Source organism: Bos javanicus, chromosome 6, assembly GCF_032452875.1.
Source record: "Bos javanicus breed banteng chromosome 6, ARS-OSU_banteng_1.0, whole genome shotgun sequence".
Taxonomy (NCBI): domain Eukaryota; kingdom Metazoa; phylum Chordata; class Mammalia; order Artiodactyla; family Bovidae; genus Bos; species Bos javanicus.
Window position 1 is genome coordinate 96523079 of NC_083873.1, and position 18559 is coordinate 96541637.

General features: G+C 40.0%; 1 protein-coding gene across 2 annotated transcripts in view; it reads right to left on the reverse strand.

Moving 5' to 3' along the window:
- The window catches only part of RASGEF1B (RasGEF domain family member 1B), a 651632-nt gene that overhangs the window by 17832 nt on the left and 615241 nt on the right, over nt 1–18559 (reverse strand). For both annotated transcript variants that reach the window (XM_061420595.1, XM_061420596.1), the window contains 3 exons: nt 7868–8050; nt 5980–6102; nt 5495–5632 (listed from right to left, as the gene is read on the reverse strand). In XM_061420595.1, coding sequence (XP_061276579.1) covers nt 5495–5632; nt 5980–6102; nt 7868–8050 — 444 coding nt within the window. The remainder of the gene's footprint in view (nt 1–5494; nt 5633–5979; nt 6103–7867; nt 8051–18559) is intronic.

Consider the following 18559-nt stretch of genomic DNA (forward strand, 5'->3'; position numbering starts at 1 on the left):
GTCAGTTTTGCTCTAACAATTTAAAAGACACATATACATACGGTGTCTTTTCAGACCTGCAAGATTTAGTTCTTTCCTTGGGTTGCTCTTGGGAGTGCGACTCAAGTTGGGCCATGAAACAACTACAGTGATATTTTAGATGAGCTATTGAGGGAATTCCATATAATAGGAACCACATACAACTAATGTTCTCTGGAGTGAAATAGGAACCTATTGGTTTTCTTCTGGGAGGTGAAGATGCACAGATCTCAAGTCAGAGCATCCTTTTCCTAATTCTTTTTCTTTAGGCCCACCTTCTTGATTTTTCTACTTCTAACATTCCCAATCGCATTTGTCTAAGTACAAACAACTATTTGTCAGAAATACACCATCACTTCCTACTCAGCCCCTAACCACCTTCCTGACTTCTACATATAACATGCGTCCCCACCAAAAGAAGCCTTGGATATTCCTTTTTGGTATCTGACCTCCATTCGGCTCGTGTCTGTTTTTGTCACACTCATGAGTCAGCGCTAATGTTTACAATCAAATTCTTTCACATGGCAATTCTCCCCGTAATGCTACTACCAGCTGCTGCCTGGTTTGTGACTACATCATGCTACAGCCACGCACTAAGATAAATTAGTATTAAAAGCAATGCACGTATTATAGATAAATGTAACCTCTTGACTTTTAAAATAGTTATTAAGTCCAAAAAATAACTCCACAATCAATCCCTAGGGGGCAGTTATCATGATGTAAGTTAGGGGTATTCTTTTATTCTTCCTTTTCCAGCCAAAAATTGCCAAACACTTAGCCATCTAAGTCAATTGTGACGCTGGTATCAAAGAAAGGCATACAGGCTAATTCATTGCTAGAGTGGTCCTTAGGTTAAAGCTCCAAAGAGGGACAGCCCCAGTGAATTTCCAGATGAAAACCCTATATCCATGCTTTACTAACTAATCAGCTCCTTTTCAAAAAGTACCACAATAACATTTGCTGAGATTAATTACCTGAAAATTAAATGGCATCTTACCTACAAGCCTAAGAACCATCTTATTTTTTCAACAGTGGTAATTTGTTTTACCAGAGCATCTTACAAAATTTTAAATGAACAGATGTTTTCATACTTAAATGGAGGAAAATCACAAACAGGAGGGAATGAGCAATTCTCATACAGTCAAGGCGAAAAAGCACACACAACCTTCCTTCTCTTCTTCTCTGTTTGTCTGGTATATATTCCACTGAGTTCTTTAAACTGGTTCATTAGATGACCTTTTCCCCTCTTCTACCTTCACAGATCACCCTAAAGTCACTAATGAAATACCCAAGTGTTTAAAAAATTGAGCCTTCAAAGCAGCTATCTTCCACACAGCACTAAAGTTATCAGTTTATATGCTTGTCACTCAAAGAAAGTGCCTCTTTCTTCAGAATTCAAAGCACTTTAGGCCAAATTGAGGGCTATTTTAAATCCTTCGCTGGGGGGTGAGCATAATGGGTAAGAGGGAGTCAAAAGGTAGAACTTCCAGTTATAAAATAAGTCATGAGGATGTAATGTCCAGGAAGGATGGTGACTTCAGTTAATAATACTGCATTGCATATTTGAAAGTTGCTAAGAGATCTTAAAAGTTATCACAAGATAAAAATTTTTTAACTATGAAAGGTGACAGATGTTAACCAGACTCACTGTGGTGATCAGTTTGTCATGTACATAAGCCATGAATCATTATGTTGTACACTTAAAACTAATACAAGGTTATACGTCAACTGTACCTCAATGAAAGTAAAGAAGAGTAAAATAAAAATCCTTCATCCCTATTTCCCTTGCTTCTTCTACTTTCATAATCTTAAGTTACGTAAAAATCCATCAACTTCAAATGGTTTCTGCGGTCTTTGGTTCCAAATATCATAATAAATGCTCTCCAGGTGATTCTGACACACAGCAAAGAATATTTGGTGAAAGATCCTTATTCTGCACTTAAAAAGTGCTTTTTAGGGCAGAGGAATGTACAGTGGAGGATTCAGCTAGTGAGCAAAAAGCAGTAAAATATGAGGAAAACATGTATGCAACAGGGTACAGGGGAAGAGCCATTCAAGTAACAAGGAATGAGTGTATGCACAGGTGCACACGCAGGTGTGTGTGTGTGTGTGTGTGTGTGTGTGTGTGAGACAGAGAGGAATGTGTGTGTGATACGCACGTGTGTGATCTCTTTGAAAAGTTTGTTGCTGCCGCTTGACTCCATTTGAGAAACCAAAGCTTGGTGTCATTAAGCATGCTTCCTTCCTGAATCATGGATTGCTAAATATGTACTTAATCTTTTTTATAACTTCAAATGCCAGTGTCAGTAATTACCTGGCAAAAAAAGACAGAATAAAGACCAGCCCCTTAAGGAAGAGAAAATTGCATTCTGCCCACAATAGTCATTTGTCATGTAATTCAATCATCAGTTTCATTTCGGGTTCCTTGCAGCCAAGTCCTAATAAACCTGTTCATTTTGGGCAAATCCTGAGGCAGGAAACATATTAGGTCATATTATGTGGAACTGTTCTAGCAGATTCAGAACTCAACTAAATTACATAGGGAGCACACCTGGATCCATTGACTGCCAAAAAAAAAAAGTCCCAGGCAAGATGCAACAAGTCCCAACCCAAGCTCACACTCCTTCCCAAGAAGGGAGATCCTTTTTCCAGTGGAGGGAAATATTTTTTCCTATTCCAATAATTGATTAGTTTGTTAACTCATTCATTCATTCATCCATTCAAACACTCCTGGGTGCCCATTAAATGCCAGGTACTGGGCTAGGAGTTAAGGTGCTATGTGAGCAGAAGGGGCACAGCATGGAGTCTAGATGGGGGGAAAACAAGTCATAAAGAGAGTAATTACTAATCACAGAGTGCTATGAAGAAATTGGTGGTGAGAGCCAACAATGGGGAGTGACCATGGCTGGGTGGTGGGGGAAGATCTCTCCAAGGAAAGACACTTCAGCCCAAGACAGGTTAAGCGGCCTGCCAAGCACAGACCGAGGAAAAGAGCATCAATCACAAAACTTTACTTCTAGGATTGATAGAAATGAAGGAAGAGCAGAGAATTTAGAGAACTTGCCAAAGCACTCAAATCAACCAGCTGCCAAATCATGGACCCATGTCTGAATACTGGCTATATAAGTGGCTGAAGGAATAGCATCTCACTATAAACCCAGTCGAATCATGGCAGGTGACATCTCTCCACTCAAGCCCTAGATGAATCAACCAACTCTGTGGTTACACTTGGCTTATCTTCTCATCTCCTCTTTTCACACTTAAAACTCTCTGAAGACGTCAGGGTTTATCAAGGATTTATTATGAACACAGGAGGGCTGAGAAGAAGCCCAGGCACAAGACTGTCTGGCTCCCTTGCTTGGTTCCATCCAATTCTTGAATGGCTGGATCCTGTTAAAAAGAGATTGGACCCAATCTGGCCAATACAGATAGCAGCAATCCCCTTTATGAACTTCCATGACAAGAAGGACAAAAAGCCATCCATTTGGCACTGTATCTGAAAAAGATTTTTAAGGTATTCCTTTGGAAAAAAACAAGGCATCATTTCTACCTTTTAAAAAGGCGATAGAGAAAAAGGAAGCTGACTGCCATATCAACTTAAGTATCTAAACACAACTTAACTGAAATGAAGCACTGCCTGAGTCAGGGCTTAGCCTCACACAAGAAAAAGTCCTTATGATGCCACTAATCTTTTGAGCAGCTTGTCATAAACTTAGGTCACCGAGACAGCCCTGCTTCTGCCAAGCAGCATAGCAGCTTAGCGCTCTAAGAAAAGATTTACTAAAAAACAGTGATGCCTAACTTTTGCCTTTATGAGTGATGCACATACCAATTCCTATCTTGCTAGAACCTGTTACACACAAACTAGCAAAATGATTAGAAGTGTCAGAATTTGCAAAAGGACCCAGGGAACTACTCATTCAGTCTTGTAGCAGTTATGGCTGTTCTGAGCACCAGCGTTCAATATAAAGTCATATGTGCTTATGCACTCAGCCGCGTCCGACTCTTTGCTGCCCCACCATGCTCCTCTGTCCATGGAATTCTCCAGGCAAGAACACTGGAGTGGGTTGCCATTTTCTTCTCCAGGGAATCTTCCCAACCCATAGCTCGACAAAGTCATAGGGGAACTGTAAAAGGATTAATTCCACTTTCATGAGAACATAATGTGGCAAGCATGTGCACATTTTTCAAGTGTTAATCTTAGAAAAATTTGTCTGATTTTTTTAAGTTTGGGGAAACAGTATTAAAATGTATTCACCAGAAGCAGACAGAATAGATAGGGTGTCTTGTTATAGGATCTTGACAGCACATCACTGAAAGAATGATTTCTCCAGTTAGGGTATCCATAATGGGAAAATGCATTTTAAGACAAATGAAACAAGACACCACTGGCTTTGCCAAACGCTTCATCTATCTTTTTTGAATGTTGTATCTGGGCCTAAGTAATGTGTTCCCTGGAGCACGCCAGCAACACGGAAACTACAAAGGCCTCCTTGCCCAACAAGCCTCAACACAGAACACCAGTCCTCCAGGCTTGCTTCAAAGAGGATAACCTTGAATTTGTCATAGCTAGTTAGTGCTTATCAAAGGCTCAATTGAGGAACATGATATTTACGAAAGATTATCTAACAGACTTATTTTCCATCTCCACCTAGTCTAGGTGCTAGCCTTGAATCAACTCCCGGGCACAAGACTTGAATCCTTTTTTCTCTGTCTTTTCTACTCCTAAAGAATTACCTTTACTAATTTATAATAATCTAACGGCAGCAGTTTTTACCAAGGAGTATTTGTTGTAAACACTACACAGAACAGTTTCCATGATCATATTCACCAAGTCCTTGCAGGACATTTTTTAAAAGTTTTATTTAATTCTTTGAAGAATTTATATGGTTTTGCTCCTCTGATAGTGCAAATTATATAACCAACTGTGTTTTCCTTTTACCTAGAGATTTACAGTGAAATACAACAATCTTGTCCTAGTCAACTGGTTCTTAATATTAGACTATTCGTTTTCTCCTTTCCATGATACAAACTATTTCCGATTTAGTATTCCCAGATATTCCTAGATATTCCTTATTATCTGTTAATATATAAATGTTATTTTATATGTATTAGTATTTATATCTCCTACTGTGATATTCTTTATCTAACTTGCTAGATCAAACCTTTCTGGAAGGAAGAGAGGTATCAATAAAACAACATGAAAACATACTTGCAACATGAATCTCTGCATGAACTGACATGAACATACCCCCAAATTAATCACATAAAACTTTAGATCACATCCCTTTGAAGTGGGATCGTCTAATCAGCTCTGTCTGGCACACCAAACAGAACAGTACTCTGTGGAGAGGACTTGCCCAAAGGCAGAAACCCAGAGGAAGCAGAGGAGATGCCAGTGTACAAGTCAGCACCACTTCCCAACTAAGGCCCTGCCTGGAAATCCAAATGACTCTACTCAATTTAGGTTACCAACCTCCTCGCCACTGGCTATACGGTGAGCCAGATCTTTTAAGTTTCTCATCATTCTTTCATCCCGAAAATCATAAGGAAATGTTTCTGTCCATTCTGTCAGGAGCTGAAGAATTTTCGGTGCAATTTTTCTTATCTGATTCTAGGGAGGAAAAGCAAACTGAATTCAGCGATATCCATCAAATAAATAATTACAAACAATGCTACTGATAAACTTCCAGTGCAAAGTCTTTGAGGCTAAAGAAGCTCTAGTGCCCCTCTCCCAAGTCAATGTCAAGTGCTACCAACTTCAGGAAGGACCTAGGGATCTTCCATGGCACTGGACTTATATTTCTTCTTTATACCATTCCCCATTCCCTTTGCATAGCCGTGATACTCTTCAGCCCAGGGAGAAGCCACGGTTACTTCAGGAGACCCACTTCACAAGATTTAAGCCATAATGCTACCAAACCCAATAGAAAAAAAGTAAAGTTCAAAATATATCATTACCTTATCACTGTTGGGATCACTTAGTCTCTGGTGCTCAACACATAAGTGGCAAACTTTGGCCATTAGCTCATACGGATGCATAAATAACCGAGAACTCAACAGGAAGGTAAATATGTACGTTCTCTGTGGCAAGAGAAAAAAAAAAGTTATCATGGTTAGAGCCTACATCTGAAACTAGTATCTTCCCTAAACCCGATACATCATATATCAAGTTCTCCTGATCAAAGTGAAAATGCTGTAGTTTCAAAAGTGATGCTTACTAGTAGGAAAACAAGATGGATTTCTCCTTTACCTTCTGGTACATCTTTTCCCTTAAACCATACTAAAAATAACAGAAGTACAGGATAAGTTGAGCTACTAAATTATTCACACCACATTTTTATATCTACCCTCTGGGAGCCTGCATACCAGGACATATAACTCAGCCCAGTAAAGAAGAATGAAATTTAGCCCATGGAGATCAATCTAACTTACATACACCACCCTTACAGAATCTTGTTCTGTGTCCAAATATTATGGTAACCCAATGGAAATTAAAAAACAAAAAACCACCCAACCCACATCAGTTCAAGGATTCTCCAGTGGGTCCAGTATTACACACTGGAGCATTTGTGTGCTTGTCAGAACATTCAAAGACAGGCGTTCAAGTCATCTGTTTACTTGCTCAAAGGCTAAGCAATTTGATAAAACATAATATCACACTATATACTTTTCTTTAAGCACACTGTCTCCCAAGAAGCCAGTAATGAAGTAATGCTTATTTGTTATAATAGCTTCAGACTCCCAATAAAAAGAAAAATTCCATGGGTTTTTTCTCCCCCTGAGGCACCCTTTTATGGCTCATAAACACTTACAGGGCTGAACAAGGGACGCCTTTTACTTTTGATTACAAGTTTTCCCTGTGTGGCAACATATTTGAAAATGCTATGTAACAAATCACACACAGAGGGAGATAACTCAGTAACAAACACTATGGTGAACTCCAGTGGCAAGCACAGACTATCGTTTGCACGCCAAGGTCATTATTACATTTATAAAAGGATTTGAATCCAATGTCTGGATATTTTCATGAAATCTTTATCAACAAGCAGCTGTTGAGAAACGGGGTCAGCCACAGCACAAAGGAAGTGGGGAGAAACATCACTTGCTCTAGAAATAGAAAACCCGGGTTTGATTGCTGATGTTGAGCGTGAGACCATGTGCCAACCGAATCCCAAATTTCAATTTTTTTCCTCTCTGAGTCTCTTGGAATTGCTCTAAAGACTGAGAAAATATAAATGGATTTCCTGAATTAGAAAGGATTACCTATACAAATGTCAGGGATCAAAGGAAAACATAAGCAAGCATATTATCTGATGTCCAGGCTACAAAGAATTGCATCTTGAATGTAACTCGTGTTCTCTTTTCTAGGAAGCTTCCCTGTGTCACTTAACCTTTCTCAACATAGTGATGGTCTTGGAAACCAAAAAGGCACTAAACATTTGAGGAGCATCCAAGGTTCTCTGGCATTTCTATTTAAGGATCATGGTACACGCACGAGTCAAACCTTACAGTTATTTAGATGGTCTCTGACCGTCTACACTGTGATGCCAACCCTGAAAAGAAAACTAATATGCAGAACTATTGTATCCAGGCTCAACTGGGTCTCAAAGCACTCAATAATCAACATGCAACTTCTTGTTAGAAAAATTCTTAGCAACCCAGATATAATTCTGGAGCCTCCAGGGTCCCTGTCTGCTGCTGCTGCTAAGTCACTTCAGTCGTGTCCGACTCTGTGTGACCTCATAGACGGCAGCCCACCAGGCTCCCCTGTCCCTGGGATTCTCCTACTCTATTGTAATTTCTGCTGGATACCAAGGATGTGTTTCAGAAACATGTGAATACTTACATCCGGATAATAATCCACATTGGGTACCAAGTGCTGGATGAGCGCTTCCAGAGACCCGGAGAGGAGGTTGTTGTCATGGTAATACAACCCCCCACAGCTGTCCTCTGCAGACTGATAGAGGTTTCGGTTGTAACCACTGCTGTCAAACATGGCAGAAAAGGGAGGAGTCTGAGGCATGCTTTCCTAAAATGAATAAGAAAGGAAGAAACACGGTGTCAGTAATAGGCAGTCCCAAAGAAAAGCAAACTTTAATAGGCATGAGGCTTTCACAGTCATGAAGAAGCAGGCAAGTTTTAACCCAGGTTAGATTCTGAAACAATCTCAGAACTCATCAAGAAGTACACTGCTTTTGAACAGCACACGAATGCATATTTTTTGAGTAGCAATCGTGTCCAATAAAGTACCATGAAATACTTGAATCAAAGGCTCCAATCTATGCCTAAAGTCAAGTCTCTGGCTGCTGTGTTTAGATCTTATGCCTTCACATTTGGTTAGGAAGGCAGGGAGAGGGGTTGAGCTTTAAAGTGCTTTATCCTCCCAGTCAAGTATCATCCTAAGGTGGAAACACGCACCTTCAAAGTTGGTGGGGAAGAATTACATAATGCTTAAGAAATATTGGACTAGCACTGGGCATATTAGGAGATAACCAAAACAGAAGTTGAAAACCTGAAACCTAAGAGAAGCCTAGAATTAAAGTATCTGTGTGTGTACGTGTGTGTGTGTGTGTGTGTGTTTATGTTCTTGTTTAGTCACTAAGTCATGTCTGATTGTTTGCAACCCATGGACTGTAGCCCGCCAGGCTCCTCTGTCCATGGGATTTCTCAGGCAAGAATACTGGAGTGGGTTACCATTCCTTTCACCAGTGGATCTTCCCAACTCAGGGATCAAACCAGAGTCTCCTGCACTGCAGGCGGATTCTTTACCACTGAGCCACCAGGGAAGCACTGTGTAAGTTTATAGATGCATATATATATCAGGAGATTTCATGCCAGCTCCTCAGCGTTCACTGGAAGTCTGATGCCATTCATTTTTGCCCCTTTGTGTTAAATTCTTTCGGGGTGAAGGGCTCTATAAAGCCTCAGTGCTCAGTAAACACACGGACTGAGAAAGCACCTGACTGAGGAACAAGGAGTGCTGTGACGTCCTCTCCCTGTGTGTGCTTTCCTGCTCACAAAGCCCGCAGAAGAGGGTGTTTGCTGGAGGCCAGAGGCTATTAAGTTATTACTTGGATTCCGAGGAATGGAGCTCCTGGCCCTAGAACAGACTCCCGTTTCCGGCAGCCTGTCTGGACAATGGAGGCATTCAGGAGTTGCGGAGATGGAGGGTTTCAGAGGCAAACAATGAGGGAGAGGCAAACTCCAGGGCTTGGACTGACAGGCCTAGGGTGTTTGGAGGCTGCAGGAGGACACAACCTGGGTTAATCTTTCTTTTCAAGAGGCTTAAGATATTTGCATCCGAATGGGGGCGGGGAGTGGGGGTCTGTCTGTGGCTATACATCCCTCTCCAAGCACGGCTGCCCCAGGTGCCCCCTTGCCACCCTCCCACGGGGGCCAGAGCATCACAGTACCTGCACGTACCTGGGCAGGGAGCCGCCAGGGGTGGGGTGTTGGGAACAAACAACACCCACTGTAAAGCCGCCCTGGCAGGTGAAATGGCATTTAGGGAAAGAAGCATCAAGAAAGTGAAAAAGGAGAAAAATAGTAACTTCAGTATTTTGTGGTCTATCCCATCCATAAACCAATACTGACGGAGAACATAAAACCATCCACGATGAAATAGCACAAAGAAAGAAAGATAAACCTCATATGATACTGCTTATATGCAGAGTCTTAAAAAGTGATATAAGTGAATTTATGTACAAAACAAAAACAGACTCACAGACATAGAAAACAAACATCTGTGTTTACCAAAGGGGAAAGTAGTGGCGGGAGGTGGTGGTGGGGATAAATTAGGAATTTGGGATTAACTGATATGCATTACTATACATAAAACAGATAAACAACAAAGACCTACTGTATAGCTCAGGGAGCTATATTCAATCTCTTGTAATAATCTACAAAGGAAAAGAATCTGAAAAAAGAATATCTTTTTCCAGTAGTCATGCAGGGATGTGAGAGCTGGACCATAAAGAAGGCTGAGCACCTAAGAACTGATGCTTTCAAACTGTGGTGCTGGAGAAAACTCTTGAGAGTCTCCTGGACAGCAAGGAGATCAAACCAGTCAATCTTAAAGGAAATCAACCCTTAATATACTTGGAAGGACTGCTGCTGAAGCTCAACACTTGAACCACCTGATGTGAAGAGCCAACTCACTGGAAAAGACCCTGATGCTAGGAAAGATTGAGGGCAAAAGGAGAAGCAAAAGGCAAAGGGCAAAAGGGTGACAGAGGATGAGATGGTTAGATGGCATCACCAACTCAATGAATGTGAGTTTGAGCAAGCTCCGGGAGACAGTGAAGGATAGGGAAGGCTGGTGTGCTGCAGTCCATGAGGTAGCAAAGAGTCAGACATGATTTAGTGACTGAAGAGCAACAGTATATATATGTATAACTGAATCCTTTTACTGTACACCTGAAACTGACCCAACATTGTAAATCAACTATTCTCCAAAAATACAGTCACAAATGGGAAGAAAGTGAGGACTGAGAATCACTGTCTGGGGAGACCGGTAACCACCAGAGTCATCACTGCCATCCCTCTCGCTTGGGCAGGACATGGTCATAATGGCCAAGGGACCAGGAACATTGAGATGTAGATGTTAACACAAATGCTCTCCACTTAGTTGGTAAGATCTTATACATAGGAATCACAGTTAAACAACTCAAGGCTAACATTTTCTAAGACAATGGACAAAGTATGCTTCTGTCCTCTCCAAACTGCCAGTTTTCCGTGAGCCTGTTTCACATGCAATATCATCTTTGCACATGGGTTGTTCCTGGTGGGAAGAAAAACAAGAGACCATCTGCCCTTGCCCTGAGAAAGTCAAAATGTCCTTAAACTGGGACACCAGAGACTGAGATGAGAAACACCTAAAAGTTACAGCCTGGAAGGAACCTTCCATTTGGATGTGGTCACCTGCCTCTGGCTTAAAAAAGCTTTAGATGGTTAAAACCACACAGTATCCTTGGCATCCAAGGTTGACAAGTGGAACTCACTCCATCATGCCCTTGAAGGTTTTCTTTTTCCCCTTCTGCCAAGAATCATGAATTTTCCTTGATTTTTCCACTCACTGATTGCTACTGAAACCATCATAGTAAAGGGCTTTGGGGAGACAGTAGGCCAAGAGTTGGGAATTTCAGACAATCAGAAAGTGCCAAAAGTTCAAAAGGACCATAGGAAATCAACTAGTCGAAGGTGGAAATAGGTTTCATCTCACTTTCTAACTGCAATCAATCTGAAGTGGTTGCCCAGAGGCCCCACGAAGAGTAAGGATTCAAAGGCTGTAACTAGGTGGGGAACATAATGATAACAGACTAGTATCTAAGGCTGTAGCTAGGTGCTAAGGGATCAGCAATGACTAGAAAACAGTTATGCAAGAAGCCAAGGTCCAAGCGCCATGACAGTCAGGTCCACTCTCCTCTGTCCACCAGTGCACAAGCTGAGACCCTGTGCAGTGAGGTGAAGCGACCAGATTAGGACCACACAGTCACGTGGCTACAGCATCCAGTGAGCCCGAGGAACGTTCTTGCATCTTGCACACACACCCCTGCGGCCTTCGATTGATCGACAGGAATCACTAACCCACAAAATGGTCACAAATTACTCAGAATTCCCTTTCAAAAAATCAGCACCAAAAGTACTTCTTAATTATTTAATCCCATAAAGTGGACAAGGATCCAGATATGGGCAAAGACGCAGACTGTATGAAGCCCTCATCTGGGGCTTAAGAGCCTTGGAAACTTTGGAGACTCACTTACTCACCCCTAGTCAATTATTTCCACTTTTGCTCTCTCCTTCCAAAATTCTCAATAACAACAAACTACCAATTTCCTTTATGGCAAAGTTAGAGCATTTTTTAGAGCAATGACAAAAGGCATTTGTATTGTTCCTGGGAACTGTGTACAAAATATCAACACATCAAAAAAACTCTCTGACCAGGTACCAAAAGAAAATACTGCAAATAGCAAAGGGTGGTAAACTGAGATAAGTTAATTGGGGTTATAGTTTACTAAAAATCAAATTTAAGAAAAGATCATGTCACTGGTTGCTTTCTGCCTTCTAATTAGCCCAAAGCTCTGTTGCTGATCAGCTGATTGATTGACCACAAACCATCTTGATAATTCAACTTGCATACCATTTTTCAAACCCAGGTCTTCACATTCCAGGTTCAAAATTTACAACTCTGCATCATGCTATACTGCAAATGGTCTTCTTTGAACTTCAAATGTTTACCCATAAAATGAAAAGCCTGTCAGTCTGCCCCAAATTGTAGTCTATTAGAGTAATTTATATGCTTTACAAGTTCTACATAAATCCTTGCTCCCAAGATGTATGATAGGCCATTAATTACTCTTATTAAAAAGCAACACTGTCAACAGAAGTATTTAAGATACTGACCTTTGCCATCAAAGAATAATCCCCTCTAATCAGAGATTTCAGAGATTCTAATATACACTTCTTTGTATTTTAGTTTCTTTGAAATTGGGATTCATTAGATAGTTGAGTGACAAGAAAACACATTTAACCATCAGTCTTTTTTTAGCAATATATAAAAGAGCATCTTATAATGGATGACATCTTAGATTCAATGAAATACAGTAATATTTGCTTGTGTGTACTTTATAGATTTCCAGAAAAAAAATCTGGTGAGATAAAATGATACAAAGAAAGCTCATAGATCACAGTAGGCATAACTAATTTCTGGACCATCTCTAGCAAGTGGCCAGTCTGTTTTCTGGAAAGATCAACTGCCTTGTGTAACAGACATATTTGTTAAACAAGGGGAAAGGTCAGCAGAACGGCACAGAAAGTACTGTTTGTGAAGTGGATTTTTAAATACTTCCAAAGATAAACACAGTGGAATTTTTTTTCTCTCAAGTATCTTTCCTCTTATTACCCACATCAGGAACTACTGTTTATTTAGCATTACTCAAACTTGATGTTCAAGACTTTAGTTCAACCTGCTACAGTTCTAGAATTAAATAGGGAGGCTCAGAAGATTAAATATTGGCTTGGTTTTTGTTTAAGAAAACAAATTCACAGAATGTCCAAGTACTGGACACGAGAATCCAAAGAAGCACTTAGCCCCAGGTGCTATTAATTCCAGGAATCCTTTGCTGACGTTACCCCAGTGGACGAAGGACTGAGTTTAAGGTAGTTCCTACCCACAGCTTCCATTTATTTTCTTTAATCTCAGTGAAGCTCTGGCTTCTTATCTGCAGCAAACCTTCTCTTTACAGCTCTCACAATTACTATGTTCTGTCTGTTGGGTTCTGTAAACTCTCAATTTACTTACCTTCTCTATCTTTTCCAACATAATCTCAACACTAACTTCTCCATCCTTCTTTAGCACATCCTCCACCAAGTTCTCCATCCTTCTTTAGTACAAATTTTGCCCAACCCAATGTACCTGCTGTGGGGACCAGATAGCAAAAATTCTGGTTTAGGAGAAATTCACTTTTTTCCAAAATTGAAATAAGTGACAGCATTAAGTGCTGTGCTGTGCTCAGTCTTGTCCAACTCTTTGAGATCCCATGGACTGGTGCCCGAAGGCTCCTCTGTCCATGGGATTCTCCACGCAAGAATACTGGACCGGATTGCCATTTCCTCCCCCAGGCGATTAAGTACCGTCCTTAATTTGCTGGTTAAGTCAAACTTCAAAGCAGTTAACTCTTTTGGAAAAAGTGAGATTTATGTGAGATGCTTGAAAAAGCTGTTGACTCTATTCAAATTACTACCAGGAAGATAAGGCTTAAGAGACAGGTTAATCTCACAAACAGTTCTCATCTTGCAAAGTTTCATTTGTAACCCAGTTGCTGGAAACTCAGAATATATTCTATTTGGCCAGTGGGCTCTAGCTTTTTAGGGAGATCACAAACTTCTCTGCAAGAAATCAACCAACAAATGTGTATATATTTTTAGAGAGCTCAGATCTCAGATTAGGAATATGTGTGCTGGTCTGTACAGAACTTGGTTTGTATTTATTACCCACTTCCTCAAAGAAGGAGAATATGGTGGTTCTGAAGAGAACCTTGGTGTAACACATTCAAAACTGGCTCCTTAGAAAGCAATAAATATTTGTTTTTTGTTTTTTGTTTTTTTCCTGGTAGTACTGATCCAATGGAGTTAAAGAGAATGAAAAAGACACTTCTTTTTTGGGGGGTAGAGATAATTAAATAGGCCTTCCCACCCTCCCTCCCACACCCTCCACAAATTGAGGACTTTGGAATGGAGAGAAGGCAATGAGACAGTGGGAAATGAATTTGGTTTTTAAAACAATGACCCAGGATAAAAGAAAGCTTTGAGTTGCCAGAATTAGCATACAGATTACAGGTTCTTCTGGGACACTTCCCAAGGGGAAGTAAGCGATACCCAACCCAGGTATACAAGATGAATGCTCTTTCTTAAAATGAATTTGGGAACCTGGAAAGTTGGTTGACAGACAAGATATCTCACAGGAGCAGCTAATTCAGTCACAAAGATATATCATGTTCTTTCAAGGACCCTGCCAGAGTTCAGCGTGACATTGATCCAGCAGCAAGGAAGCAGGCTCTGGGTGATTTAAGGGATGAATGGATTTGAAAGGCATGCCTAATGGTTTCAAACCAACTAAGGCACCAGATGAAAAGCTGCCTTTTCTCGAAACAGCAGACTGTGTTTGAATCAGCGACTGCTTTTGCACAAGGTTATTTATGGGGAGGCAGGTGCAGGAGGCTAAGGTGGTTTCAGGTGACAATGCAAATTGGAAAAGAGGGCCAGGAAAAGATGGGTGTGGGAACTAAATCAAAGGCCATCCTTCAACATCTGCTTTAGGTGTTTTGTAAATCTCTACCAAGATGTCAAGTCAGCATTTCGTTTACACCCAGGAGAATGAGATCGCAAAGGGTAAGAGTGCAAGAAAAAAAAGAGATGTATTTCTCCCTATTTCATCATACAGCGCCTTGGTGAGATATTTAATAAATCCAATGCCTTTATATTGATTGCTATCCTTTTGCTTCTGTTAAAAAATGCTGGGCATGTGTCCCAGTGAGGTAGAGGACAGCCACTCTATCACAGTTGAACTTCGAAACCATATTTGCTTAGTAAGGAGAGGCTTAATTTAAGATCCGGGAATGACTGGTTCCCAAATTCCCATCCAGATTCCAGAGGAACTTTGCCCTTTGGTGAGAGGCCACCACTTCCCTTTCTCACTTGAGGTTCCAGAGATGGGAATGAAAAAAGAGTTCACATATTTCAGCTTGACTCCAGCTGGGATCTCAAGTACTTTTATCCTCCTTCAGGCACTGCGGAATCTCAGGAGACAACAGTTAACAGTAGGCTCAGAGAGGGTTTCTCTAATTATGGATCTGAGTTGGAAGAAAGTAAAATCAAGTTTCCAACACTATCTAAAACAGGATTATTTTGAGCTTGAAAACGTCTCGAAGATTATCTTCTCATTTCTTCCTAGCAGCATCTCTGGATGCTAGAAAAGCTACACCTTTGCTAACCTCCTTGAAAAAAGAGGTATTGTGTTGAGATTACAAACAATACAGAGCAGACAAGTAAGAACTGACTCACCTCTTTGGCATGAGAACAAAAAGTAACTAACTCCCAGATAAGTACATTCTTTGGAACTGAGCCCCAAATGCTTAGGAGATCTCACAGTCAAGGGGAAATAATCAGTATTTCTGAGGAAAGAAGGTCCTATTTCTCTCTATAAGGATGAAATAGGGGTATTTCCTGATTTGTTACAGGTTTCCATATAAAAAATGAATTTGCATTTTGCTTCATTTGTCCTAGATGCTACCTTTTTTAAACAAAACTAATTCCTAGTTAACGAAGGAAAAGAATTCTGACTCAAATAATTACTATCTTTGGTTTCCCTGGAAGAAAAACAAAGCTAAAATTTGTCATCTTTTGACTTGGGACTATCTTGTCAGCAGTTTATCAAGACACAAAACAACAATTCAGTACATGGAAACTATAAATAGGCCTGGAGAATCATTTAAAACCTTTCTTTGAGATAAATCTTTACTATTTTTTTTTTTTGTAGGAAATGATCCCAGTGCATGTTGATATTCTTCCTGCACCGTTTTTCATCTACAACTTCCATGCAGTTCCTGAAGGTAACAGTAGATGGCTCCACGTTCCTTGTCGTTGAAAGGGCTGGTGCATTCTAGCAGAAACAGTAGGTGCTGGTTTAGAAAAGTACAAGGACAACTGGAGTTCTGGGGGAAATTTTTTGAGAAATTGGTTGTTTGTGATTGTGGCAAATTACTGAACTTTGGGAGGTGGCATTGCTCATGATATACAGTTGCAAACATACAAAGCCAGTCGGTCTTACTTCCTTATGTCTTGGGTGCTGTTTATGATGAGAATTAATTGTAATTTTCCCAGGGGAATAAAAATGATCTTCTGGATAATCAAAATCATCATCATCTAATTAAGGGCTGTCAAAAAGAACTTGCTGAGATATTTGAAACTTTCTTTTTCTGGCCAATACATCAGCCACTTACACACGTAGCTACTGAGCACCTAAAACATGACTCGTACAATTTTTTTACTTTGTTTAATTTAGTTAAACTTAAGTTCATATATCCCCATGTGGCTAGTTACTGAACAGCACTGGCTATCATATTGCACAGCACAGAGATAAGTAGTGGAATCATCATTTACACATGATAGATTTCAAGTCAAATTACAGAATATCAAATGGGGAAGCAACCTTAACTAAAAGGGTTTATGTTTCTAAACCCAATTTGCCTCAATAGGAAAATAACCTGATACTTAGGACATTTAGTAAACAAGTATAATTTTCTATTAACATGGTTACTAGGATAATATTATTTTTTTGACTGCAAGTTCTTGAAAAATTACCGTTATCTGCCACCTCCCCCCTCCATTCTTCCCTTTTAAATAGAAGGATATTAGTGGTCTATAAAGTGCTTTCCTTTCTTACAAGACTAACTTGTGCTTTCTCTGTGTTACAGTAATTTTCATACCAGAGTTTCCTAATAAAATATGAATCAACTGAATGACTTCTAGACATAGAAGTTTTGAAACAAGGTAATATACAGACCATATGAAGTAATATACAGACTGGTCAAAAGATTGATTTTAAGATGATCAGTTTTAATAGTAACACTAATTTAAAAGGTCAAAAAATTTTCCTCATTCAGCCTTCTTGAAAACTAGCATTTTTAAAAACACTTGTAGGAGAAAAACAAAAGGCAGTTCAGGTGAATAATAAATCTACATAATTTTCATCAATAAGAAATTTCACTCTCCTGTCTCATTTTTGTGTACCCATGAAGTAGCTGAACATCTAACCACAGATCATGACTTCAGCCTTCATTCTTCCACAGCCAATAAATGGTACAAATGAATGAAGTGATAGTATAGCAAAATAAGTCAGCTAACACAGAGCTAAAAGAGACTCATAAATCATCTAGTTTGACAACTCATCAATTTCACAGATATTGCAGGTATAGGGAGAGAGGGAGTGACTTGTTAGGGCTCCAGATTGATTAGACCCCTAGTCTCTATTTCCAAGGCAGAAATCTGCCTATAGCACTTGGCTACATCTGTCATTCTAGGATAAGACGGTTGCACGAATCTAATTTTTATAAATTTAACTGCGAACCCAAAAGTGCAACTGAACGGGAGGTAACATTTGAATTCAACCACTAAAGACAAAAACCTCATCAATCTTAAGCAGTATTTTCAATAGTACAATTTGTCTCCTTACAACCACACAAAATGTTATGGCTTTTCCATTCATTATCTGTGGCATCAGAATCAAGATTCTAAGTCCCTGCTTTAGAGATGCCAGATTCTTCTCCCAAGGAAGGGAGTATACCCTTATTTCCTCATCTCCTGTTCAAGCAGATATTCTCTCTGGGGTCATCTGAATGCTCCTCCAAAGTCCAATTGTTCCAGGCCACCTCTGGAGACTGATGAAGTTGAACCCACCTTTTCCTCTGCCACATTAGGTACCTTACCAACATAGACCATCACCTAGCTTTGCCCTTTCAATTTTCTTAACCATTTCTTTTTTCTCCTAGAGAGGTGTTATTCGACTGATATTTTTTTCTGTGTGTCTATTGTAGCTTATTAGCTAGTAGCTAATTTTGAACTGTAAGAATGCAGTGTTAGTAATAATATAAGAAGTGTGAATTGTGATAAATAATATTTAAATATTTAATATATGGATAAGAATAAATTAAATTTAAAAAACAATAAATACACATGGTTTATGATTTTCTATTCCAAAAGTCAGTAGGGTCTCAAACATCAGATTAAGTGTCTGCTGCTGCTGTTGCTAAGTCGCTTCAGTCGTGTCCGACTCTGTGCGACCCCATAGACGGCAGCCCACCAGGCTCCCCCGTCCCTGGGCTAGTGGAGCATATAAAATAGAGCAAGACTGAAAATGCACCAAGGGTGAAATAAAGTCTAAGGCTTTAATAGTCCATTAGACCACTGGAAAGTACTAGGCTTAGTAGCCAGAAATGTTGCCACCTCTAGGAAAACAAAGGATTGACCAACATGTAGTAGA